Consider the following 26,323-nt stretch of genomic DNA (forward strand, 5'->3'; position numbering starts at 1 on the left):
GTCTTGACGCGCAGCGTAAATTAATAATGCAGAGTTTTGAAGAATAAAAGCTTTACTAAGTTAAAATAAACTTCTTCATAAACAACATGGTTCCAAACAGTTTGACTGAGATTACATACTGACTCTGCTCACAACCGAAGCAGACAGACTCTGATTTCTTACAAAGAGCACAAAAGAGAAACTGGCTACTTTGTCACATGTCAGAGTGACCCAACAGTTAGCAGTTAGGCCTGAATAACTTTAGTAGGCCCAAATGACTGTGCAGTCCCAGCACTTCCCAGCCTGCTTTGCTGACTCTGCTCTCATGTGTCTTTGTCACATGACAAGTCTGTGAGAAGCTGAAAGCAAAGTGCTCCTTAAATTTGATGAGGGAAGAAAATGAAGCGGCAGAGGGAAGAATACTCGCGGCCTGGAGACTTCCTCATTAGCGGAATCATATCTCCAAGAAGCTTTGCTGAGCAACTTCCATATAACTTTTCCCAGCCCCCAGTAACCAAGCTTAAAGTGTAAATAATTAAATACATCATGGATATCATGCTTCTCCACCACACCTTCAATGGTTCCCGTTAACCGGGAAATAGTTCTTATTTCAGGGATAGAGAGACAGTGACCCTTCAGGCGCTGCTGGACTCCGGCTCCTATCATCATGACCACTGTTTGTGGAGGCCGATTCTTCTTGGAGATCCCGGGCCACAGGGAGGTTAGACTGCCCTCAACCAGAGCCAGGGCTTTTTGGGCTGTGGCCCCGAACTGGTGGAACGCTCTGTCACAAGAGACTAGGGCCCTGCGGGACTTGACATCTTTCCGCAGGGCCTGTAAGACAGAGCTCTTCCACCAGGCCTTTGGCCAAGGCACAGTCTGACCCCCTCCTTCGGCAATCCTCACAGAACTCTAGCCCAATGGTTGCCATTAATTTCATTTGAATTGATTTTAAAATGAATTGATTTTAGAATGCTGTGCTATCTTTATTGTTGTTAGCCGCTCTGAGCCCGGCTTCGGCTGGGGGGGGGGGCGGGATATAAATAATTCATTATTATTATTATTATTATTATTATTATTATTATTATTATCCATGTCTTTTAAAATTATAAGCTTGAGGACATAGGCAGTTTTAGGAATGATATTTGTAAGCTACAGTGGGAGTTTGGCCAAAGAGCAAGATCAGGACGCTATAAATAAACTGAGGCCTTTGTACAGTTGTACAATTGTAGAGTTGAATGTCCCCACCCCTCTGAATCTTGAGTGGAACCACAGGTTGTTGTTGGAATTAAAAAATAATCTGGATCCCAGATAGTGTTTTCCTGAGGGCTGCAGTAAACTCCAGAAATATTATTATTATCCTTATGTACTCAATTTATATACCACCCTATACTGGGAGGTCTTAGGGCGGTTCACAGAGCAAAATCAAAGTATAACTATGAAACCACAAAATTTATAATCAAAAAACAATGCCCCAATAATCCTCCCCCCTTGCACAGACAAGCAGTTTCCTCTCACTGCAATTCCAGCTAACCATGTGTATGGAGAGAAAAAGGTCCGAAAGCATCCTTGTCAAAGTTCCCTTAGCTCACTTGTGATGCGGAGGAGATAGATAATTGACAGTAGACCTCTTAAAGCTTCTGATTCCCGATTCTTCACTAATAGCAATTGTGGAGTTGCCTATTGTTGCTTAAAATTATTCCTCTTCGATCTTGAGTTAGACTGCATATTAGTCATAGCTGAATTTCCTAAGCTGCTTAAGACATTGTCAACTGTTGGAATGAAATTACTTGGCTTTAGTAAAGATGTTTAAAGAATTATGAAAGAATATTATGGTTATGAGAAGTTGGTAAGGACAAGATCTAAGCTTTAAATTTCAAGGTTTATTTTTTTATATAGAAACATAAGATTAAAACAGTTTAAGGTAATGTAATGACAGAATATTATAAAATATGGAAAGGATTTGATGGGATAATTAATAACTAGGATACAAAGAAAGGGAGGAGGAGGAGGAGGTCAAAGAAAGAAGGTAATGACAGTTGAGGATTTGAGAATAATGAATTTGTTTTTAAATGTTCTTAAATATTTTATGCGTATTTTTGTTTTTTTCTGTTTCTTTTTCTTATTTTTGTATTTGTATTTGTATTGTTGGAAGGGTTTTTTTCTACTTTGTTAACTATTTTTATTTTGTACTTTCTTCTTTTTTATTTTTATTTTGTAAAATTTTGAAAATTTCAATAAATATCTTATAAAAAAAGACATTGTCAACTGAATTGCTATAGTACAAAATGAACTTAGCTAAATTAGAAGAAAAGGGACATTATACTAGGTACATGAAGGACATAGATAAAAGGTCATATGGAAATCTGCAACTTTCATATGGAAATATTTTTGGCACATGAGTTTTGATGAGAATCAAAAGTACAAGACTAGGAGAAAACTTAGTACATGGAAGGACATGACTGAAACTTGATATCAGGTAGTCTGAAACGAGCTAAGCCAGACACCTCAGTTTGATTAATTATTATTATTAATAATAAGTAAATTTCTATAGCGCCCATTGGCCATAGATGTCAGGGTGGTTCACAACATAAAAAGACAATGTAAAAAAGACAAAATACATAATAAAAAAGAACACAAACCAACCAATAATGCCTCCACCAGAAGACATTTAAAAGGGCCTTGGATGTCAATCAGCCAAAGGCCTGTTTAAAAAGGAACATTTCGCTTGGCACCTAAAGGTGTACAATGAAGGTACCAGCCGTACCTCCCTGGAAAGCATTCCACAAATTGTGTCCTTGAGGAATTCCCCTGGAATCTTTGTGAATCCTCTAAGCCCCTCCCCATTGTCCACTCGGTTATGAGGTAGTGAGGGCGATCACCTTTAATCCCTTGAAAATAACATGGAACTGAAGAAGGAGGTTGGAAAGAATGATGCTCTTTCCCACTTCCTCTTACAGCTTTATGTGTTTATCAAGGCTCACATTAATTCTCTTGGTTTATCTGAGAGTCTGCAACATTTTCTGTCTTTCTGTCTCTGGGATTGTGGTTGTCTTGCAGGTACGGGGGGAGTGACCAGAATGTGTGGCACCCACAGGTCTATAACATATCCAGTTGTTTTTAGGGGCCTAAAAATGTTGGTAGACCCTGGTTAAGGAACAAAGACTGTAAAAGTGGGACTTAAAAGAGATGCATCAAATCATGGAGAAAGCGAAAATGAATAGGTTTTTCCTGAAAAATTATTACTCAAAGAGGCATCCATGGAAGAATCCACTTGGAGAATCTAGATAGAAAATAGGAAGCAATTTTTTGGATACTGTAGCCCAATGGAGAAATTCACTGACACAGGAAAGAAGGAAGAAGTACGCATGCACGGGACACGGGTGGCGCTGTGGGTTAAACCTCAGAGCCTAGGACTTTTATGATCAGAAGGTTGGCGGTTCAAATCCCAGCGACGGGGTGAGCTCCTGTTGCTCAGTCCCTGCTCCTGCCAACCTAGCAGTTCGAAAGCACGTCAAAATGCAAACAGATAAATAGGTACCGCTCCAGCGGGAAGGTAAACGGCGTTTCCGTGCGCTGCTCTGGTTCGCCAGAAGCGGCTTAGTCATGCTGGCCACATGACCCCGAAGAAGTATGCTGGATCCCTCGGCCAGTAAAGCGAGATGAGCGCTGCAACCCCAGAGTCGGCCACGACTGGACCTAATGGTCAGGGGGCCCTTTACCTTTACCTATGCATGAACACAAAAGCTCATACCAATAACAAACTTAGTTGGTCTCTAAGGTGCTACTGGAAGGAATTTTTAAAATATTGTTTCAGCTGCTGACTGAGACACTTTTAAAAGACACATGACTTCCAGGATCAGAAGCTGCATATCTCTGAATGTCAGTTGCTGGGATCAACTCTACTGCCATCAGCTTGGATGGATCCCAGAAATGTCTGATTGGCCACTGGGGGCAACAGGATACTGGACTGGTTTAAGCTTTGATTTGAACCAGCAGCAGGACTCTTGTAATGCTCTTGTCAGCAGCAAAGTTCATGCTAAACTCTCACTCACCACGTGACCCATGTCAAACTTTGGAGCTGCAACTTTGTTTCCTCCCAAACATGTTTATCTCCAACTCTGCTCCTGCCCCTCAGGCCACACAGAGACTTCAGGTTGTTGCAAAGATGAACTTCCTTCCCCTTATAATTATCAACATCATAGTGATTTATTCTGCCTTGTTCCTGAGGGAAAAGTTGATGCACAGAAGATCACCTGCGTCAGAGACAGACTTCATGATTGAGAGTAAGGGGGGTGGGATACATCTGTGTGAGGTTTAATGGCTCTGAAGCTATCGCTGAGCACTACCCATATTAGATAAATAAGAGTTTTGGGGGTTTTTCTGATGTAGCTGGCTATGGGGGAGAGAGGAACACTCACAAGAGAGGTGTAGCAGTCAGTCAGAATGAGATCCCAGATGCTGATGCTTCTCATTTTGCTTGAATCCTGCAGAAACCTGAAGGCAAAATGCCCCCTGAATCCAATCCGGGAAGAAATCAAAGTACAGAATTATTTCCAGACTGGCGACTTCCTCATTGGCGGGATAATATCTCCAAATTTGTTTGGTCTACAACTTCCATATAACTTCTCGGAGCCCCCATTAACCAGGTTTAAGGACAAGTAAGTAATTATATGCAGAAGGACGTCACATTTTTCTACTGCACCCCAATGGCTCCTATTTCACCCCAATAGGGAAATAGTCTCTATTTTAGGGTGAGGACTCTGTGGTCTTCCAGATGTTGCAGGACTACAGCTCCCATCACCCCTGATCACTGGCCATGCTGGCAGGGGCTGAAGGGAACTTGAGTTTCGCAGCAGCTAGTGGGTTGCATGTTCCCAGACGTGCTCTCTTTTTACCTTCTGTGCTGCGGTGTTGCTTGCTGAAGAATACAAGTGTATAAATGAACCTGATCAGGCATCAAAATGATTCACTGAATGATCACAGCTGCATTCATGAGATGAGTGGGACACTGGAGAAAATCCTACTTTGTGTTCCTGGTATGCAGGTGTATGGGAAATAGCACTTTCTGAACACTTGACCCAATGCAGCAGAGTTTTTAATGGACTGGTAAAGAAAGCCAAATTTTTAAGCATGTGCTTGTTCTTTACAGATCACATTAAGAAGTCAGCACAATTACTGCAACACCCTATAGCACATATATCTCTATGGAGAGGGCTAATTAACCAGTGAGCCTATTATGTATGTACCTTAAGGTTACTTCCAATAATATATATTCTGAGTGTTGTGTTTGCTGTTCATGTTAAGTTTATGGTGTTACTGTTGAAAACCAAAAGAAAACATATTTAAAAAGACAAAACAGAGGTCTTTTATGCTGATATTTGGGAAGGCATTTGATTCCATCCCTTCCCTGTCTGAAATAACCTCCAAGAAGATATCAGCAGAATTAGTGTCTGCGACTGCCATTGCAATGAGATTGAACAGTTCCCAGAGGGAGAAATATGAATGACAAGGAAACTATCCTTTTGGATGAAATGTTAGTTTAAGTGGACATTATTTCAACCTGGAACTACACAATAAGCCTCGCTTGAAGCAGAATAAGACACTCAATTGCAAGCTTATCCAGGTTTAGTGCTTCTGGGGAATTAATTTGGCTCCAGGGACTTTTTCCTGCTTAACTCCCCCAGCAGCAATCCACATTCCTAAGATTTCCCCCTCACTACTGCGCCAGACACCTGAATTCACTTGCACATGAGAGACGGAAGAAAATCCATCCTTCTGATGGTTTGTTTCACAGAAAGACTGGTTGAAAATGACCTTTATCAAATAACAGCCCAATCCGAATCATGCCTATTGAAAATAAGCCACACTAATCAAATAGAGCTTCTAAACAGACTTAGCTCTCCATTGCAGTTGGCTCTTTATGCAACTCCTTTGAAGCAGCCAATACTAGCCTTAGCAGCCACTTCCCCATATTTCTCACACATTCGGAAAAAAGAATGTCTTCTTCATTTTTGTTCTTTGAAGATGTGTGCTTCTCCTCTTGAGAAATCCTTATATTTTAATTCTTAAGTGGGAAATTGATTTTCATCTTGTAAGAAGGATATGTCTCTTCTCACCCTTCAAACAAACATAGAGACTAGAGTCCGCATATTGTGGCAAGTGAAAATCCAGACAAAAAGATTTATTGGCAAAGTTTTTGAGTTATTTTAAGGGAAATTCCAGCGATTTCTACCCGGACACTGTTTCCAACTGCTGTCTTCCTTCTATGTCCGTATGGCAGCCCTAATGCAGACCATGATTTTGGGAATCAAATACTATTTATTTTCATTAAATGGTGAATGGTTTGACACTTTTTATTTGATTGATTTCTTACAGATTGTCATTTAGGTTCTACTGGCATATCTTGTCCTTCTTGTTCACCATCCAAGAGATCAACCGGAATCCCAGGCTCTTACCCAACATCACATTGGGCTACAGCCTCTATGAGAACTATTACAATGCAAGGATCACTTCTGACGCCATGCTAGACCTGCTTGCAGGTGGGGAAAGCAATATTCCAAACTATCGCTGTGGAAAATGGAATAATATCTTGGCTGTTCTTGAAGGAGCCAATTCCATCATCTCCAAAGTGATTTCAGCCACGTCAGGCCTGTACAAAATCCCACAGGTATGAAGGGTGGGGCATGGAGGGACACAAAAGAGGTTCAGCAGCAAAATAAATTCACTGTATCGTCAGCAGAGTCAAATGAAAGGCATCAAAGAGGGAGAAAATCATGAGCTATGTCAAGCTAGATAGCTCAGTTGGTTAGAGTGTGGTGCTGCCAACGTCAAGGTTGCAGGCTTGATCCCCGTATGGGACAGCAGCATTGCAGGGGGGAAGACAACACGAACCTCAGGGTCACTTCCAACTCTGCGATTCCATGATTCTTCAATACAGAGACTTTGCTAGGTTTGCAACTGCCCAAAGTTTCAAAATCAGTCCTGGTCAGCACAATATTTGTTAGGTTTTAAATATTTCAGGCTAATCATGTACTTTGCTCTGAAAATGAAACACTATACTTTTTCTTCCCCACTCCAGTTCAGTTATGGCTTTGTATCTGGGGTTGTTGATGAGAACACCAAAGTCCCTTTTGTCTACCGTACGGTCCCCAATGAAGAAGTTCAGTACACGGGGATTGTAAAGTTCCTCCAGCATTTCGGATGGACGTGGATCGGCCTCTTTGCTCCAGACAGTGAGAATGGAGAAAGGTTCTTGAGTGCCATGACATCTCTGATGGCCAGCAATGGAATTTGTGTTGACTTTTCAGTAAGAATATCAGAAAAGAATGAACCTGAGAGGTTCACACGAAGTGAATTAATTGCTCTACGGAGACAGACCAATGTATTCCTTTACTATGAAAGTAATTATTTGGGATTGGCTTTCATCATAGTAATACTACAAAAACTCGGGAATCATATTGGGCCAAAAGTATGGCTCACAACAGCTTTTCAAGACATTGACATGAATTTGTCTTATGGTCCCAAGTACTTGAATTATATCCATGGTTCATTCTCCTTTGTAATGAAGACCAAAATAAGGAGCAAATGTGACGTCTGTAGACCAGAGTCCCATAATCCTAATCTTGTGCGGCAAAAAGTATTTAGCTGTTCATACTCAAAGCACGTCCTCGCTGTAAGAGGTTGGAGAAGATGCCGAGATGTGGAGAATCCAGAGGTGCCGTCTGAAGAGGCGCTGCAGAGTGTTCTGTCTCAAGACAGCCACAGAACATACTTCAGTGTCCAAATCATGGCACATGCTTTAAATGTTGCCTGTTCATCCAGATCAAAGCAGATGTTGATGGCGGGTGGAGGAGACCAGTTGGCATGTCAAAGGCTACAGCCATGGCAGGTATTTCCTTTCTTTCTACCAACTCTACAATAATCATTCTCATTGATTTAGACACGAATGCAACAGTGAGGAAAAGGTTTTTGTTTTATTTATTTAGATTCTTTTTTTAGGCTCCTGCTGGAAGATAAATATACATTGTGTATTTCATAAAATACCAAGGTGGTCTACTGCAACAAAAAACATAAGAGCACATAATAAAACCATAAGAAGCCAAAACAAGGTAAAATCAGACGTCCCTCCACCTGGAGGGTGTCTGTTTAGTCTTGCCAGTAGGAGAAGTTGGTCGTACTCCCTATGAGAAGATGTTTGGTAAGAAACCTTACGTCAAGCACATGAGAATCTTTGGTTCTGACATGGGGGTACACACCCCACAGAGCAGCAAGCTTGGAAAGCGTGGGGCACATGGTTTGTTCATGGGGTACGAAAAAGGTGCATACAGGGTATGGGTGACTGACTCTAAGACCATTAGGTTCACAAAGAGTGTTGAGTACAATCCTAAGGGTGGGGGGAATGTGGGAATTTTCCAGAGTTACCCAGAGGAAGATGAAGATGATGTGAAAAAAGTAGATAATGTTGAGGAAGAAGAGGAAGCTGAGGATGATGGTGATGATGATCAGAGTTCGGATTCCAGCTCAGTGGGCAGCGCTGCTGCTGGTGTCAGCAACAGTGATGACACAGCAGACTGTTGTTATTGTTTAGTCGTTTAGTCGTGTCCGACTCTTCGTGACCCCATGGACCAGAGCACGCCAGGCACTTCTGTCTTCCACTGCCTCCCGCAGTTTGGTTAGACTCATGTTTGTAGCTTCGAGAACACTGTCCAACCATCTCGTCCTCTGTCGTCCCCTTCTCCTTGTGCCCTCAATCTTTCCCAACATCAGGGTCTTTTTCAAGGAGTCTTCTCTTCTCATGAGGTGGCCAAAGTATTGGAGCCTCAGCTTCACAATCTGTCCTTCCAGTGAGCACTTAGGGCTGATCTCCTTCAGAATGGATACGTTTGATCTTCTTGCAGTCCATGGGACTCTCAAGAGTCTCCTCCAGCACCAGAATTCAAAAGCATCAATTCTTCGGCGATCAGTCTTCTTTATGGTCCAGCTCTCACTTCCATACATCACTACTGGGAAAACCATGGCTTTAACTATACAGACCTTTATTGGCAAGGTGATGTCTCTGCTTTTTAAGATGCTGTCTAGGTTTGCCATCGCCTTTCTCCCATTCATTTCGCATGATGAATTCTGCATATAAGTTAAATAAGCAGGGAGACAATATACAGCCTTGCCGTACTCCTTTCCCAATTTTGAACCAATCAGTTGTTCCATATCCAGTTCTAACTGTAGCTTCTTGTCCCACATAGAGATTTCTCAGGAGACAGATGAGGTGATCAGGCACTCCCATTTCTTTAAGAACTTGCCATAGTTTGCTGTGGTCGACACAGTCAAAGGCTTTTGCATAGTCAATGAAGCAAAAGTAGATGTCTTTCTGGAACTCTCTAGCTTTCTCCATAATCCAACGCATGTTTGCAATTTGGTCTCTGGTTCCTCCGCCCCTTCGAAATCCAGCTTGCACTTCTGGGAGTTCTCGGTCCACATACTGCTTAAGCCTGCCTTGTAGAATTTTAAGCATAACCTTGCTAGCGTGTGAAATGAGTGCAATTGTGCGGTAGTTGGAGCAGTCTTTGGCACTGCCCTTCTTTGGGATTGGGATGTAGACTGATCTTCTCCAATCCTCTGGCCACTGCTGAGTTTTCCAAATTTGCTGGCATATTGAGTGTAGCACCTTAACAGCATCATCTTTTAAAATTTTAAATAGTTCAGCTGGAATATCATCACTTCCACTGGCCTTGTTATTAGCAGTGCTTTCTAAGGCCCATTTGACTTCACTCTCCAGGATGTCTGGCTCAAGGTCAGCAACCACACTACCTGGGGTATACGAGAAATCCATTTCTTTCTGGTATAGTTCCTCTGTGTATTCTTGCCACCTCTTCTTTATGTCTTCTGCTTCTGTTAGGTCCTTTCCACTTTTGTCTTTTATTATGGAAATCTTTGTACGAAATGTTCCTTTCATATCTCCAATTTTCTTGAAGAGATCTCTGGTTTTTCCTATTCTATTATTTTCCTCTATTTCTTTGCATTGCTCATTTAAGAAGGCCTTCTTGTCTCTCCTTGCTGTTTTTTGGAAATCTGCATTCAATTTCCTGTATCTTTCACTATCTCCCTCGCATTTTGCTTGCCTTCTCTCCCCTGCTATTTGTAAGGCCTCGCTGGACAGCCACTTTGCTTTGACAACTCAGAGAATAACTTGAATAACTCAGAGAAGCTATGAGCTATGCCGTGCAGGGCCACCCAAGATGGACAGGTCATAGTGGAGAGTTTTGACCAAACGTGATCCACTTGGAGCAGGAACCGGCAAGCCACTCCAGTATCCCTGCCAAGAAAACTCCATGGACAAAGACAACAAACACAGCAGACTACAAGAGCGCAAAGGCCTCAGTCAGACCATCTGATGCGTCTGACAATGAACTGGAAGAACCACTGTTCACCATTGGCCACTTTTCTCCAAAGAAGGAGGAGATGAGTGAAGAAGACTTGCATCTAGTACGCAGATCTGAAAGGGCCACAAAAGGCAAATCTCCAAAGAGATTTGCTGATGAGTTTGCTAAGACAGCAACTGCTGTTCTTAGTAGCTCAGAGAAGGTGTGGGAACCTTCAAGCTTCAAAGAGGTTCAGGAGTTAACCTCTAAAGATGCTGAGCCTTGGCTTAATGCCATGAAGGCTGAAGTTGATTCCTTGAATAGGAACCAAACTTGGAAGCTGGTACCGGTAGTCCCAGGAATGAGACTGGTTGGCAGCAAATGGGTCTTCAAGGCCAAGACAGAACAGAATGGCAAGGTTGTCAGACACAAAGCCAGATTGGTTGCCAGAGGTTTTTCACAGGTACCAGGACAGGTGTGATGGCCTGGGAAACCGATTCAGAGGCTGAACCGGAGGAATCCCAGCCTGCACAGGAGTCCCCGCCTCCAGGGCCGGCTGAACTGGGGCAGGGCCTTGATTCTGATGGGCCTGCACCTGTGCCGGATCCTCAGGAGCAGGCACCAGGTGAATCCACTCTGGCTCCGGAGGTGGTTGAGGACTCAGTGCCTACAGGTGAGTCTCCCCCTGGGTCCAGTAACCCTTCGGCCTCTCCTGAACTGCAGAGGCTCAGGGCAGAGAGGCGAAGGGAACTGGTTTCTCCCAGGAGTGCTCGCCTTAAGGCCAGGAGGGGCGGGTCTCCTGGGGGCCGGGACCGCCCCTGGCCTCAGAGAAGATAAAGGCCAGTCAGCCCGGTCCCAGGTTGCGGGAGCAATGTCGTCGATGAGCTGTTTCGGCCAGCATCCAGTCCTGTTCCCCCCAGCGTTCCTGTCCCCGCCCGGCTTCCTGCTTCGGACCTCACCTCGCTCCTTGTGAACTGTTTCCAGCCCAGTGACCCAGGACCGGACTTTGACTACGCCAACGGTAACCTTCCCTCCGGGACCAGCACAACAGGATTACCACGAGACCTACTCACCCACCGTCAAGTATGAGAGCATTCGGCTAATGCTCAAGATTGCTGCAGAGGAGAAACTGCACATTTCCCATCACAACGTTAATACAGCTTTTTTGTACGGGGATTTGGGGGAGGAGCTGTATGTGCTTCCACCTGACGGGATGCAGATACAGAAGGGAATGGTCTGTAAACTATGGAAGTCCTTATATGGTCTCAAGCAGAGTGCCAGGTGTTGGAACACAAAACTCACCGAGACATTGCTTTCTCTAGGTTTTCACCAAGGCAAAGCTGATCCATGTGTGTTTGTCAAGGAGGAGGGGCAAAACAAACTGTATTGTTTATGTTTTGTTGATGATCTTCTAATGTTTTGGAAGAATCAGGCTTTGTACCAAAGCACCCTAGCTCAGCTGAAGGAGCACTTTGACATGAAGGATCTTGGTGAGGTATCCAACTATCTTTCTCTGCAGGTGGAGAGGGACCAAGCAGGTAATTTTCTAGTACACCAAACACAGAAAATTGCTGATGTATTAACCAGGTTGAATTTGGTTGATGCAAACCCAGCAGACACAGGTGACAGGTTACCAGGTAGCTAGTACTGCTGAAGCGTTTTCTGACACTACACTGTACAGATGCATTCTAGGCAAGCTGAATTTCATTGCTAGATGTTCAAGACCTGACATAGCTGTAAGCACTAACCTGCTTAGCAGACATGCCAACAATCCTACTGTTCAGGATTGGAAAGCTCTGAAGCGCATAGCCCGCTATTTGAAAGGGACTTTGCACTACAGGCTGAGGTTCACCAGTCAGAAGACTAAAGGTCTTGAAATCTTTGCAGATGCTAGTTTTGAAAGTGACACCACGGATGGTACAAGCACTTCTGGTGTATGCTACATGTACAACCACTGTCTGTTTGACTGGCTGTGCAAGAAGCAGACAACAGTAAGCCTACGTTCCTGTGAAGCAGAACTCAATGCTCTGTCATTTTCACTCATGGATTGTGAATGGTTGATGCAACTGTTTCAGGACATCAGAGTTTCTGTGAAGTGTCCTATACAAGTGTATCAAGACAATAGATCCTGTTTGGCTTTGCTGAACTCAGAGAGTTGCAAGCAAAGAACCAAGTACTTGCAGATTAAGCTACATCGTGCGAGAGAGTGTATTCAGAAAGGACTCATTCAGATGTCCTACATGGCAGGAAATGAAATTCCTGCTGACCTGTTGTCTAAGGTTGTTAACAGAGAACAACTTAAGGTTTATGTACAGAGGTTGCAATTGGGTTGAACCACAGGTACTACAAGTTACACGGAAAGGGGGAGGATGTTAGGATATTTCCGTTCCACCTTAAAAAGGGAGCAGGCTGTTGTTTGAGTCACAGCCTGCGTACGTCCGGCTCACAGGAAGTTTCTGTTTTTCTATATAGCTTTCGTTTTCTCTCTGTGCCTCGACACGCAGGCTGGCAGTCATGTTTTTCCTTTGTTCTGATACCGTCCACCTGGACTATTTAGTCTTGCCAGTAGGAGACGTTGTGGCAGAACAGGAGTTTTGAGTTCCAAGGAAGCAGGGATGAGGCATCTAAAATGCTTTCTAAATTTGGGTGTTTAGTCCTCCGTAGATTCCAACAAGGCCAGGTATGCCAGGACCTTGGAGCTCAAAGGAGAAGGGATGAGATGTCCAAAATGATTTTAAATGCTTTGAAATGCTGGTGTTTTCCCTGTCATTGCAGCTTCACCCTTTCATAAGAGAAACCCGGTTGTTGAACACTTCCATGGGCGGACTGTATTTGGCTGAGAATGGGGAGCTGCCAATCATCTTTGATATTGAGAATTGGGTGGTGCTTCCCAATGAGTCTTGTGTTAGAGTGAAAATTGGGAGTATAGAGAGAGAGGCATCCACTGACTTCAAGCTCACCATTAACCCAGAAGCTATTGTGTGGCCCAAGAGGTTTAACCAGGTAAGAGCCCCTTTATTCCACATGATATACATGAAGATCTAGTAATCTGTTGAATCTTTCCAAGAGGAATTCAAGTATAATCTTTTGGAAGTTTGGCTGATGCTTTCATTATAATTAATTAAGTAAATTATTAAATGTGTATCATGCTCATCATGTGCAAATACACACACACATGTATGTATGTATGTATGTATGTATGTCTGCATGTATGTATGTATGTAATTTTTTCATTTATTGTGGGAGCCTTTTTTGTGGAACCTGATTGAGCTGCACAATATGGTCCTTGGTAAATCCAGCAACAGAAAAATTCCTGTGGTCCCCGCCTTCCCTGGATGCCCTAAGCACGTACTTATTTTACTAAATGGCTAATCCAGCCCGGCCCTGTGAGATCTCATTATTATTATTAGACTGTGCCTCAGTCCAGTTGTTCAAAGACCTATGTATTGATACTCTTTTCAGTACATTTCCGAGCACAATACAAAGTGCTGGTGCTGACCTTTAAAGCCCTAAACCGCCTCAACCCAGTATATCTGAAGGAGCGTCTCCACCCCCATTGTTCAGCCCAGACACTGGGGTCCAGCTCTGAGGGCCTTCTGGCGGTTCCCTCCCTGCAAGAAGTGAGGTTACAGGGAACAAGGCAGAGGGCCTTCTCAGTAGTGGTGCCTGCCCAGTGGAACGCCCTCCCATCAGATGTTAAGGAAATAAACAACTACCTGACTTTTATAAGACATCTGAAGGTAGCCCTGTTTAGGGAAGCTCTTAATGATTGATATTTTAATGTATTTCTAATGTATATCTATTGTTGGAAGACGCCCAGAGTGGCTGGGGAAAGCCAGCCAGATGGGTGGGGTATAAATAATTTATTATTGTTATTGTTTAAAAAGCAAACACAGTAGGGAGGCTTCCGTTCTACATCAAGCATAGGAGCCAACTCCTAGGAACTGTGGGGGCTTTGGCCCTCGCAATAAAATATTGGAGGGGGCTGGGACCCCATAAAGTTGATGGGCATCGATTATGTGTTATGCGGCTTACCTGGGTCCCCACAATATTTTATTCAAGTTGGCACCCCTGACATCAAGGGTGCTTGCTTGTGGGACTGGAGACCCTGCTGGGTTCTTTCCAGACTCTCTGAGTTAGTTCCATATGCACAAATATTGCTGACACTTCCCCTTTAATGTGCCATCTTTTCTTTATGGCTAGACTGTGCCTCACTCCAGGTGTACCAAAAGGTGTCGCCCAGGATATGCCAAGGTGGTTCAAGAAGACAAGCCGGTTTGCTGCTACGCTTGTGTTCCATGTGCGGAAGGGACCATATCTACACAGGAAGGTGGGTGAAGCCACAGGAGATGGAATTGGTTGGGAAAATATGGATAGGGCAACCTATTGGCCAGACACATTCTGTGAAGATTCTAAAGACATATTTGAATGCAGATCCTTTCTTGATTTCTTCATTTTTAACGCCCTTCCAGGAAGTAATTAGAAAGAAACGACTTGCAGGAAGCAATCTCTGGGATGCAAATTGGGTTCAGCCTGCCCTGCCCATAAGGCAGAGCTTTGGCTATTTTATACCATGCCTTCTAGGATCAGAGAACCAGGACCACCCTCACAAAAGTGAATTAAAAATGTCTTCAAAATAAACGAGAAATAGTGAAAATAACAAATATTTATTTAAAAGAGAGAAAACATTATGCACAATAATCAAAAAAATTATGTGAACATTCCATTAGATTGCATTATAGAACAATTAATTATTATGGGATTTCAGCAGGAAGTTATTGGATATCCCAGACAAGGAGTTTGAGAACAGCTGTAGCAGCTTGGAAGAGAGGAGTTCAAGGATATTAAAAATAAATAAATCATAATTTGTGTGTCTTTGTTTCTCAGTTTGATCCTTTTACATGGTTTGTATGTTTTGTGGTATTTTATTCATTGTGACTTGCTATTTTTTATTGATTATAGATTAACAATTCTTTATTGTACATGATAAGTGTAAGCTGTTAATCATTTACTGATATGAAATATTACTGTTTACTATTCCTTAGTATTAATATTGAATATTTTTGAATTTTGCTTTATTTGATATGTTGTTTATTTTAAAGTTATGCTTTTATTATGACTTTTTGTGTGTGTAATACGCCTGTGATCTTTGCTGTCTATTTTGTTGTTTCTTCAGCTTGTAACCCTCCTTCTGCATAGCAATATAGAAAGTCAGTATACAAATTAAAAGTGAAATGAAATATGGAAATGAAGTAGTGTTACTGCCAGAAAACTATCGCATAATGAAATGCACAAAAAAGGCTACCCTTTCTTACAATACATTCTCATTTTCTGGTATCTCCCATGTGAGTGCATTTCTCGACATGTAATAGAATATGTCTGTAAGCAAAGCCAAAGCCATTCCTTTTCTTCTCCTCAGATGCAGAGTGTTGCACCAAATGTCCAGAAGAACAATATCCAAACAAGGACCGAGATCACTGCATTCCGAGGATTATCTCCTTCCTATCATATAAAAAATACTTGGGGATTCTCCTGACGTCTTTGGCTCTCTTCCTCTCCTTAACCACAGGCTTTGTTGTAGGGATCTTCATTAAATACAAGGAAACTCCCATAGTCAAAGCCAACAACAGGGACCTCTCCTACATCCTCCTTGTCTCCCTCCTGCTGTCCTTCTTGTCCTCCTTCCTCTTCCTTGGCCGTCCCAGGAAAGTCACCTGCCTCCTTCGACAAACGGCCTTCAGCACCATCTTCTCAATTGCTGTATCTTCTCTGCTGTCCAAAACCATCATGGTGGTGCTGGCCTTCCTGGCCACAAAGCCAGGGAACAGGGTGAGGAGATGGTTAGGGAAAAGTCTGGCCACCTCCATTGTCCTTTCCTGCTCCAGTGTCCAAATGGTCCTTTGCATCGTTTGGCTGGGCATCTCTCCACCCTTCCCAGAGTCTGACATGCATTCCCAGCCTGGAGAGATCACCCTGCAATGCAATGAAGGGTCTGTTGCCATGTTTTATGCTGCCCTGGGTTACATGGGCTTCCTGGCTGCCATCTGCTTCACGGTGGCTTTCCTGGCCAGGAAGCTGCCTGGGGCCTTCAATGAAGCCAAGCTGATCACCTTCAGCATGCTGGTCTTCTGCAGCGTTTGGATCACCTTTGTGCCCACCTACCTAAGCACAAAGGGGAAATACATGGTAGCTGTGCAGATCTTCTCCATCTTGGCTTCTAGTGCTGGGCTTCTGGGCTGCATCTTCATTCCCAAATGCTACATTCTTGTGCTGAGGCCTGATCTGAACACAAAGGAACACCTGGCCACAAAACCTAAAGTTGTTGTCTGATTCTTATCATATTTATAACTGTATTCCACGACAGTAGTAGTGAAACACGCAGAGTTGCCTTGGGAATGAATTTATCTCCTTAGATAAAATTTGCTCTTCATTTTTCATTCCTCTTGAGTGATGAAAGGGAATCATTGAATCACATGCCTGGAGAGTTTCTGGGCATACAACTTTTAGGGATAGCCCTACCTGTAGAGTTACACGGAGTGCAGCCTCCCTCTTCATACATAATTATCTTTCTCTACCATATCCAGTTTGTACTTTGACATGACCCACCTCCCTTTCTTCCTGAATTCATGACCGAAGCCCAAAGAATAACTTAGTTTAACTTGAAATTCTGCTTCTAATGAAGGAGGTGAGGACAGGTGACCCCACCTAGGCCCAAAATCCACAGCTTCAGCTTTTCTCTGCTCCTCTGCTTTCTCACAAGATGCTGCTGCATAGGCAAAACGTTATTTTTATCAGCACGATAGAGCTTCAAGAAGCTAATGAATAGACTCTATCAATGCCAAGAATAAGCAGGCCTGGGAACTGAGTCTTATCTCATCTAGTTGCAACACATCTTGGACATGCTGAAGCGCAAGGCTCCTCAGCCCCCTTGGCTTCTCATCCCCCTTTCCTGGGAAGGGCGCCAAGAGTCCCAAGACAGGAGCTTTCTGTTCATGCTCAGGGAAACTCATGAGGCAAGACTCCTGAGGAGGGGGGAAAGGGGGAGGGAACTGGAGGGGAATATATGCTTTGTGCAAATGGCTGTGAACTTGTGCTAAGCTTGTGAGTTATCACGCTTGCTCCTTCTACCAAGCCCGGATGGTAGTAATAAAGCTCTTTCTCTGGATCAACCCTTGAGTGTCTGCTTGACTCCCACTTTCCTATCTCAGGAGGAATGCTCTTCCCACCTGAGGGTAAAGCCTGAAAAGGCTACACTAGTATTAAAAACAGCAACTGAAAAACGGAATCTCAATGGAGTGTATTAATGCTTGAGGGAACCTCCAGAAGGCCCTTGGAGCTGGACCTCAGTATCTGGTCTGGACAATGGGTGTGGAGACACTCCTTTAGAAATAAGGGACCAATGTCATTTAGGGTTTTCAAGGTCAGCTTCAACAAATCAATGTGACAGCTGTCTGTTTGGTGGGAGTGAGAGGGGCACCACGATAGCTGGAACATAGACAATGATGGAGAAGAACCACCATTTGTCAGTAAGAAGGCAGGGGAGTGGTGGTGGCATGAAGGCCGGTTGCGATTGGTGGGGTAGTCCCCACTCACCCCCATGGAGCAGACCTCTCACTTATTTGCCCTGAGCTGCTGGAGAAGGGTAGGATCCATCCTTTTTCTCTCCCTCTCTTATTTAGGACCAGCACTCATAGACATCCAATGAATCGGAAGGTTGGGAGATTGAGAGCAAATAAAACATTTATTTATGCAGTACATAGTTACTTCCCCCAATGCCAGTGGCTGGTGACCAGTGCCTGGCAAGGCCCATTGCTTTCATGCCCTGCTTGTGAGCTTCTCAGCAATGTCTGATTGGCCACTGTGTTGCAGGACTAGATGGGAGTTTGGACTAACCCAGCAGGGCTGTTCTTAGCAAAGTTCAAGGCAAACTCATCCCCAAAATGCAAGTGACTCATGTTGCAGTTTGAAGCTACATCTGTGATTTGGTGTAAACATATTTTTCCCCAGCTCTGTCCCTGCCCCTTGAACCATGTAGAGATCCCAAGAATTTTCTTCCCCTTTCAATTATAAAAATGATAGTGATTTATTCTTCCCAAAGCTCAAGGTACATCCCAGGCAATTGCCTAAACACAAGAAGCCAAGGAAGCCTGACGTTATAGAGATCACACTGTGCTGGAGGGTGTTGACTTCTTCTGATTAACTGGCTGTGGGGGAGAAAGGAGAAGTCAAAATAGAGGTGCAGGAGGCCAATCCAGGATGACCTCCCTGCTGCAGCTTGTGCTGCTACCTCTGCTTCTAATGCACCATCAAGTCTTCACGTGCAGTGTAAATTAATAATGCTGAGTTTTAAAGAATAATAATAATAATAATTGATTATTTATACCCCGCCCATGTGGCTGGGCCTCCCCAGCCACTCTGGGCAGCTTCCAAAAAATATTAAAATACTATAATACATTAAAAGCTTCCCTAAACAGGGCTGCCTTCAGATGTCTTCTAAAAGTCTGGTAGTTGTTGTTCTCTTTGACATCTGGTGGGAGGGCGTTCCACAGGGAGGGCGCCACTACCGAGAAGGCCCTCTGCCTGGTTCCTTTAGCTTTCCTTCTCACAATGAGGGAACCGCCAGAAGGCCCTCGGTGCTGGACCTCAGTGTCCGGGTAGAACGATGGGGGTGGAGACGCTCCTTCAGAGTAAAAATAAATTGAATAAAAGCTTCACTAAGTTATAATAAACTTCTTCATAAACAACATGGTTCCAAACAGTTTGACTGAGATTACATACTGACTCTGCTCACAACCGAAGCAGACAGACTCTGATTTCTTACACAGAGCACAAAAGAAAAACTGGCTACTATGTCACATGTCAGAGTCACCCAACAGTTAGCAGTTAGGCCTGAATAACTTTAGCAGGCCCAAATGACTGTGCAGTCCCAGCACTTCCCAACCTGCTTTGCTGCCTCTGCTCTCATGTGTCTTTGTCACATGACAAGTCTGTGGGAAGCTGAAAGCAAAGTGCTCCTTAAATTTGATGAGGGAAGAAAATGAAGCGCAGAGTTACTCGCGTCCTGGAGACTTCCTCATTCGCGGAATCAAATCTCCAAGAAGCTTTGCTGAGCAACTTCCATATAACTTTCCCCAGCCCCCAGTAACGAAGCTTAAAGTGTAAATAATTAAACACATCATGGATATCATGCTTCTCCACCACCGCTTCAGTGGTTCCCTTTCACAGGGAAATAGTCCTTATTTCAGGGATAGGGAGACAGTGGCCCTTCAGGCGGAGCTGGGCTCTGGCTCCTATCATCCTGACCACTGTTTGTGGAGGCAGAGTCTGAGGGGAGTTTCTAATTTCTTTTCGTTTTGGTCCTTGCGGTCTTCAAATAAAAACATATTGGAGATCCCAGGCCAAAGGGATGTTAGGGTGGCCTCAACCAGAGCAAGGGCTTTTCCGGCTGTGGTCCCAATCTGGTGGAACGCTCTGTCACAAGAGACTAGGGCCCTGCGGGACTTGACATCTTTCTGCAGGGCCTGCAAGACAGAGTTGTTTCACCAGGCCATTGGCCAAGGCACAGCCTTACCCCCTCCTTTTGAAATCCTCACAGAATTCTAGCCCAATGGTTGCCATTCATTTGATTTGATTTTAAAATGAAATGATTTTAGAATGATTATTGTACAGTTGGTAGAAACAACTTCGATTTCTAGGAAAGGAAATACCTGCCATGGCTGTAGCCTTTGACACGCCAACTGGTCTCCTCCACCCGCCATCAACATCTGCTTTGATCTAGATGAACAGGCAACATTTAAAGCATGTGCCATGACATTTAAAGCATGTGCCATGTAGTATTTTAAAACATGTTTCAGATTCCCTCCAAGATTGGGAGTCCCAGCAGCTCCAAACCTCTGACGGCCCATTGCCAGACTCGGAAAGTCCAAACATCCCTGCATAGGGGGGTCAGTCCAACCCCCCATTTCCAAATCGACCCAAACTTTATCTTTCCAAATCTGGTTTTTTCCAAGTTCATTTGTCAAATCCAAAGGCTCATTTTCCTGCTGGGCCAAAAGTCCCTCCATCCCTGGCGCCCAGGATTCAGCAAGGTCATCTTCTTTCAGTTGTTCTGTCATGGCACGCTCCTGTTTTGGTTCATGAGTGGGCTCCATATAGTTTCCCACTACCTGTTCAAAGGTTCTGGCCGCATTAGTCATAAAATCCGTCTTCTGACTTAACTGATCCAATAGGGCATTTATTTTACAGAAAGCACCCAACTGTGCTTCTGAAGGCATTGTCCTACAAGGTCACAAATCCTTTCCCACAGTTGTAATCAGTAACAGCTGCAAGTTCCCAGGATTTAGCTACAATTTCACAGTTCCCCTCTAGGGGGAAAAACTTCTGGTTGTTCTTTTTCTTGAAAACAATAGCAACAAAGTTTCCTTTTTAAGATATTTTGTCCATATTTGTTCTTTTAAAAGACGAAAGGAAACAATGGAGTCACAGTGTTTCTCTTCTTTTAACTATCTGTCAAAGACATTTGTTTCTGGTCAATGAGCTTCAAACATCAATTCTGACACCCCGCTCCAGGGTCAGGATGGTGGAAAATTACTTTGCTTTAGCTTCACTTCTGCAGGTTTAAACAGTTCAGGAAAAAGTCCCCCTTCTTCTCCTGCTACCGAACGGGGGTTCAGCGATTTTAAATGATGAAAGTCGATCCTTTAAAAGTGATTTTTAAGGCTCTAGTTTGCGTTGTCTTCGCTTTGTTCTGACTACAAGGAAACGAAAGGGTGACTTCCTGTTTAAACCTTCCCATTTCAGTACCAAATTAGGGTTAATTTTAAAGTCCAAATTCCTTTTTATTTCGCCAGTTCTTATTTGAAGTCCATATATTTAATGTTCCAGTACTCACGGTTGGTTATTTTAGATGCCAAATTGTCCCAGGAAAAAGGCAGCGCTCTCCGGCAACTGCTATGCGGCTTCGCTCCACAGAAAAAGCAATTAACTCACAGCACCACGCCACTTCCCCCTCTTCACTTCGGAGCCCGTTTGTGGGTTCCTTTGTGGGTTGGGGGGGCGCTAAGGGTGCCCGCAGAGTCCCACGGTCACAGGCTTCATCCGCCTGTGATTTCCAGAAGGGTCCCCGCTACGCCGCAGCGGAAAAGACCCGTTTCATGCGGAGCTGGTCCCTCCAGTTCAGAGGGAGTCCGACATTGCCGGTGGCGCCACCAAGGAAGTTGTTAGCTGCTCTGAGCCCGGCTTTGGCTGGGGAGGGCGGGGTATAAATAAATTATTATTATTATTATTATTATTATTATTATTATTATTATTATCCATGTCTTTTAAAATTATATGCTTGAGGACATAGGCTGTTTTAGGAATAATATTTGTAAGCTACAGGGGGAGATTGGCCAAAGAGCAAAACAAAGATGCTACAAATAAACTGAGGCCTTTGTACAGTTGTACAATTGTAGAGTTGAATGTCCCCACCCCTCTGAATCTTGAGTGGAACCACAGGTTGTTGTTGGAATTAAAAAATAATCTGGATCCCAGATAGTATTTTCCTGAGGGCTGCTGTAAACTCCACAAATATTATCATTATTATCATTATTTACTCCATTTATATACCACCCTATACCGGAGGTCTCAGGGCGGTTCACAGAAAAAAAATCAAAGTATAACTATGAAACCACAAAATACAAAATAAAAATACAATGCCCCAATAACACCACCCCCCACTTCATAGGCAAGCAGTTTCCTCTCACTGCAATTCTAGCTAACCATGTGTATGGAGAGAAAAAGGTCCAAAAGCATCGTTGTCAAAGTTCCCTTAGCTCACTTGTGATGCGGAGGAGATAGATAATTGACAGTAGACCTCTTAAAGCTTCTGATTCCCGATTCTTCACTAATAGCAATTGTGGAGTTGCCCACTGTTGCTTGAAATCATTCCTGTACCAGGCTCTTCGATCTTGAGTTAGACTGCATATTACTCATAGCTGAATTTCCTAAGCCTCTTAAGACGTTGTCAACTGAAATGGAAGGACATGACTAAGTGATATTAGGTAGTCAGAAACGAGCTAAGCCAGACACCTCAGTTTGATTAATTATTATTATTATTAATAATAGCACCAATTGGCCATAGATGTCAGGGTGGCTCACAACATAAAAAGACAATGTAAAAAGTTCAAAATACATAAAAAAGAACATAAACAAACCAATAACGCCTCCACCAGAAAACATTTAAAAGGGCATTGGATGTGAATCAGCGAAAGGCCTGGTTAAAAAGGAACGTTTCGCTTGGCACCTAAAGGTGTACAATGAAGGTACCAGCCAAACCTCCCCGGAAAGCATTCCACAAATTGTGTCCTTGAGAAATCCCCTGGAATCTTTGTGAATCCTCTAAGCCCCTCAAAGAGGCATCCATGGAAGAATCCACTTGGAGAATCTAGATAGAAAATAGGGAGAAGTTCAGGAAATGTTGGGAGAAGTTCAGGAAATGCCCACTGACGGATTCTGCCAGTGATTGAGACAGTCGCGTTGTGAGGGCTGTCAAACCGGGAAAAGGTTTAGCTACACAACCAGCTTGGAACAGTTGAGGAGTTTACGCACAAGCAACCCCAATTCCCATTACACTTTCCCTTTCTAGAAATCAAAGTTCTTTCTACCAACTCTACAATAATCATTCTCATTGATTTATACATGAATGCAACAGTGAGGAAAAGGTTTTTGTTTTATTTATTTAGATTTAGATTCTTTTTTTAGGCTCCTAATGGAAGATTATATATCTGTATATCATCTCTATCTCTATCTCTATCTCTATCTCTATCTCTATCTCTATCTCTATCTCTATCTCTATCTATATATCTATATATCTATCATCTATCTATCATCTATCTATCTATCTATCTATCTATCTATCTATCTATCTATCATCTATCTATCTATCTATCTATCATCTATCTATCTATCTAGTGTATTTCATAAAATATCAAGGTGGTCTACTGCAATAAAAAACATAAGACCATATAATAAAACCAAAAGAAGCCAAAACAAATTAAAAGCACCCTCCACCTGGTGGCTGTCTGTTTAGTCTTGCCAGTAGGAGTAGTTGTGGCACAACAGGAGTTTAGAGTTCCAAGGAAGCAGGGATGAGGCATCTAAAATGCCTTCTAAGTTCAGGTGTTTAGTCCTCCGTAAATTCCAACGAGGCCAGGTATGCCAGGACTTGGGAGCTGAAAGGGAGAAGGGATGAGATCTCCAAAATGCTTTGAAATGCTGGTGTTTTCCCTGTCATTCCAGCTTCACCCTTTCTTAAGAGAAACCCGGTTGTTGAACACTTCCATGGGCGGACTGTATTTGGGTGAGGATGGGGAGCTGCCAATCATGTTTGATATTGAGAATTGGGTGGTGCTTCCCAATGAGTCTTGTGTTAGAGTGAAAATTGGGAGTATAGAGAGAGAGGCATCCCCTGACTTCAAGCTCACCATTAACCCAGAAGCTATTGTGTGGCCCAAGAGGTTCAACCAGGTAAGAGCCCCTTTATTCCACATGATACACATGAAGATCTACTATTCTGTTGAATATTTCCAAGAGAAATTCAAGTATAATCTTTGGGAAGTTTGGCTGATGCTTTCATTGTGGGAGAAGGAACTTAAGAGGTTAAGTTGTTCCCATGATGCCTCAACATTCTGACGTCAGCTTTGGAAGCTGGGAGGAGTTTTTCTCTGTCTGTTCCTCTCGGGTTTAGAGGGAGAAGGACGCAGTTTGTCATGGCTGCGAGAAGTCCTGGAGTTTTCTGAGAAATGATGCAATAAAGAGCTGTAAATGGACAATCAGGCACTCTGTGTATTTGTCTGACGCAACGTGACAGCTTTGCCGCTGTGTTTTACTCTGCTAGGCGTGACTGAACGGAGCAGAATGCGCAGCTGATGGGAAGCGTGCCGGACCGCTGTAAAGAGCTAAGTTGGATCGTAAACCAATTAGCAAGTCATGCCCTAATCAATAAATCCACAGGTTATGGGGCCGTAATTACCGCTTGTAAAGCTGTCGCTGGAGGCTGCCGGAATGCTTTGAAGTCTGCGTTCTGGGGCAGTGGAGCTGACGGAAGCGGAGGCCTGTATCTGAGGCAAGCAAGCTGACTGAAAGACGCTGTGCTGAATGCTGCAGTGCTGAGAGCAGCAGGTAATCGTTTCTCCACGGAGAGGAGCCGGAAGAGCTGGTGATCAGTGAGTACAGCTTGGGGCACCTTGGGAGAACGGGAGACCATGGCAGAAGGCCACGATTCATATTCCGTCCCTTTTGAAAAATTGGATGGCAGAAACTGGGAAGAATACAGTAGGAGGCTGAAGGCATGGCTGGTGGCGAAGGGTCTGTGGGAGGCCGTGCAGGCACCCCCACTTCCTACACCAGGGGCTCAAGCTACAGCAGCTGAGATAGCAGATGCCCGTAGTTCTCAGAGGAGGAACCAGAGGGCCCTGGGAGCAATCGTGCTTAGCCTGGATGGCTCGCAGCTGCCTTTGGTTGAGGGCCTGGAGAATGCATGTGACGCCTATCAAGCGTTGGAACGGGTGCACCACAGAACCACGGCTGGGGCAAAGATCCACACCACCAGACGCTTGTTTGAGATGAGGTTACGTCCTGGGGATAGCATCAGGAAGCATGTAACTGATATGCTGGCCGTGTTTAACCAGCTACGACTGTTACAAATTAACTTTCCAGAGGAGCAGAAAGTGTACATTTTGCTCAGCTCTCTGGACAAGAGTTATGACAATCTGTGTCTAACTCTGGAGTCTATGGATCCGCAACAGCTGACGCTGAATTACGTGGCGGGACGCTTGCAGGACGAAGAAGAAAAACGCCAGAAAGAGGGCAGGGCTGGCACCGGGAGCTCTGGGTGTAAGGGCGGAGCCAAGCCAGCGGAATGCACGGTCCAGGCTTTTTCCGTTCGTCGGTGCTACGTTTGTAATTCGACGGAACATCTGCGTCGTAATTGCCCCCACCGGAGCAGAGAGGCAAGGCAGGATGTTGTCAAGGTCAACTCCCATGGGAACCAGCTGGGTTTCCATGGCAACAGGCCTGGGAGAACAGCCAGGCGTGGGACTGAGTCAGGTGGACGTGACAAACATCATGAGGAGACTTATCAAATAACAGCCAGTCTGGCATTGTTTGAGAACAGCTGTGAGAAAGGCTCTGAGTTTTGTTTTGTGATAGACTCTGCAGCTAATCGCAATTTGATTCCAGAGACCCCTGCTGTCGAGATGTGGAATTGCAGAGCAGTTCCGGCCGGAAAGACTGTACTTTTCGCAAATGGACAGAAACAAAATGTAACTAACGTTGCAAATGTTTCTATTTCTGTTTTGCAGGAGCAGCTGGAGTGTTGTACCGTCCCAGGGATACATCACTGTCTTTTGCCTGTGCCTTATTTGTTAAAAAAGGGGTTTAAGGTTTGTTTTGAGGATGCTGTCTGCACAATCTCCAAAGGAGGGAGGATACTTGCCAAGGTTAAAAAGGGGCAGAATGATCTCTTCATTCTTAAAACGTCTCTGGAGGGTGAGGGGAAGGTTGAGAAAGCACAAGCACTGCATGCTACAGTTCCCACTCATGTGTCATGTGCCCATGTTTGGCATGCTAGGACAGCTCATGGTTCGTTAGAAGAACTACAGACGCTGCCTGAGGTCGCCAAAGGTTGTCACATTGTAGAATGTGGATGTGCGATAGATTGTGAAGCATGCAGACAGGCAAAGGTAAAAGGGTGCAGTTACCCAAAGGTGGAGAGGGTAAACACCAAACCCTTTGAACTGGTTCACATAGATCTGTTGGGTCCCGTAAAGGAACCAAGTCTGGGTGGGGCCAGGTTTCTGCTGACGATGCAGGATAGCTTTACGCAGAATACCTGGACTCATGGGCTCAAATCCAAGGAAGATGCAGCTCAGCTGATCAAAGGTTGGATTGAGGAGGTGGAACTAAGGTTCTCCACCAAAGTGCAGGCTGTCACCAGTGACAGAGGT

General features: G+C 44.0%; 1 protein-coding gene across 1 annotated transcript in view; it reads left to right on the plus strand.

Annotated features, from left to right (window-relative positions):
- Positions 1–4,425: 4,425 nt before the first annotated feature.
- The window catches only part of LOC310701175 (vomeronasal type-2 receptor 26-like), a gene marked incomplete at both ends in the record, with an annotated part of 30,011 nt that continues 8,113 nt past the window's right edge, over positions 4,426–26,323 (plus strand). The window contains 4 exons of the mRNA XM_083491601.1: positions 4,426–4,640; positions 6,358–6,649; positions 7,061–7,870; positions 23,616–23,843. Of these exons, the coding sequence (XP_083347727.1) occupies positions 4,426–4,640; positions 6,358–6,649; positions 7,061–7,870; positions 23,616–23,843 (1,545 nt within the window). The remainder of the gene's footprint in view (positions 4,641–6,357; positions 6,650–7,060; positions 7,871–23,615; positions 23,844–26,323) is intronic.

This window comes from Podarcis liolepis, assembly GCF_965112155.1.
Source record: "Podarcis liolepis genome assembly, chromosome: 2".
In the NCBI taxonomy this organism is placed as follows: domain Eukaryota; kingdom Metazoa; phylum Chordata; class Lepidosauria; order Squamata; family Lacertidae; genus Podarcis; species Podarcis liolepis.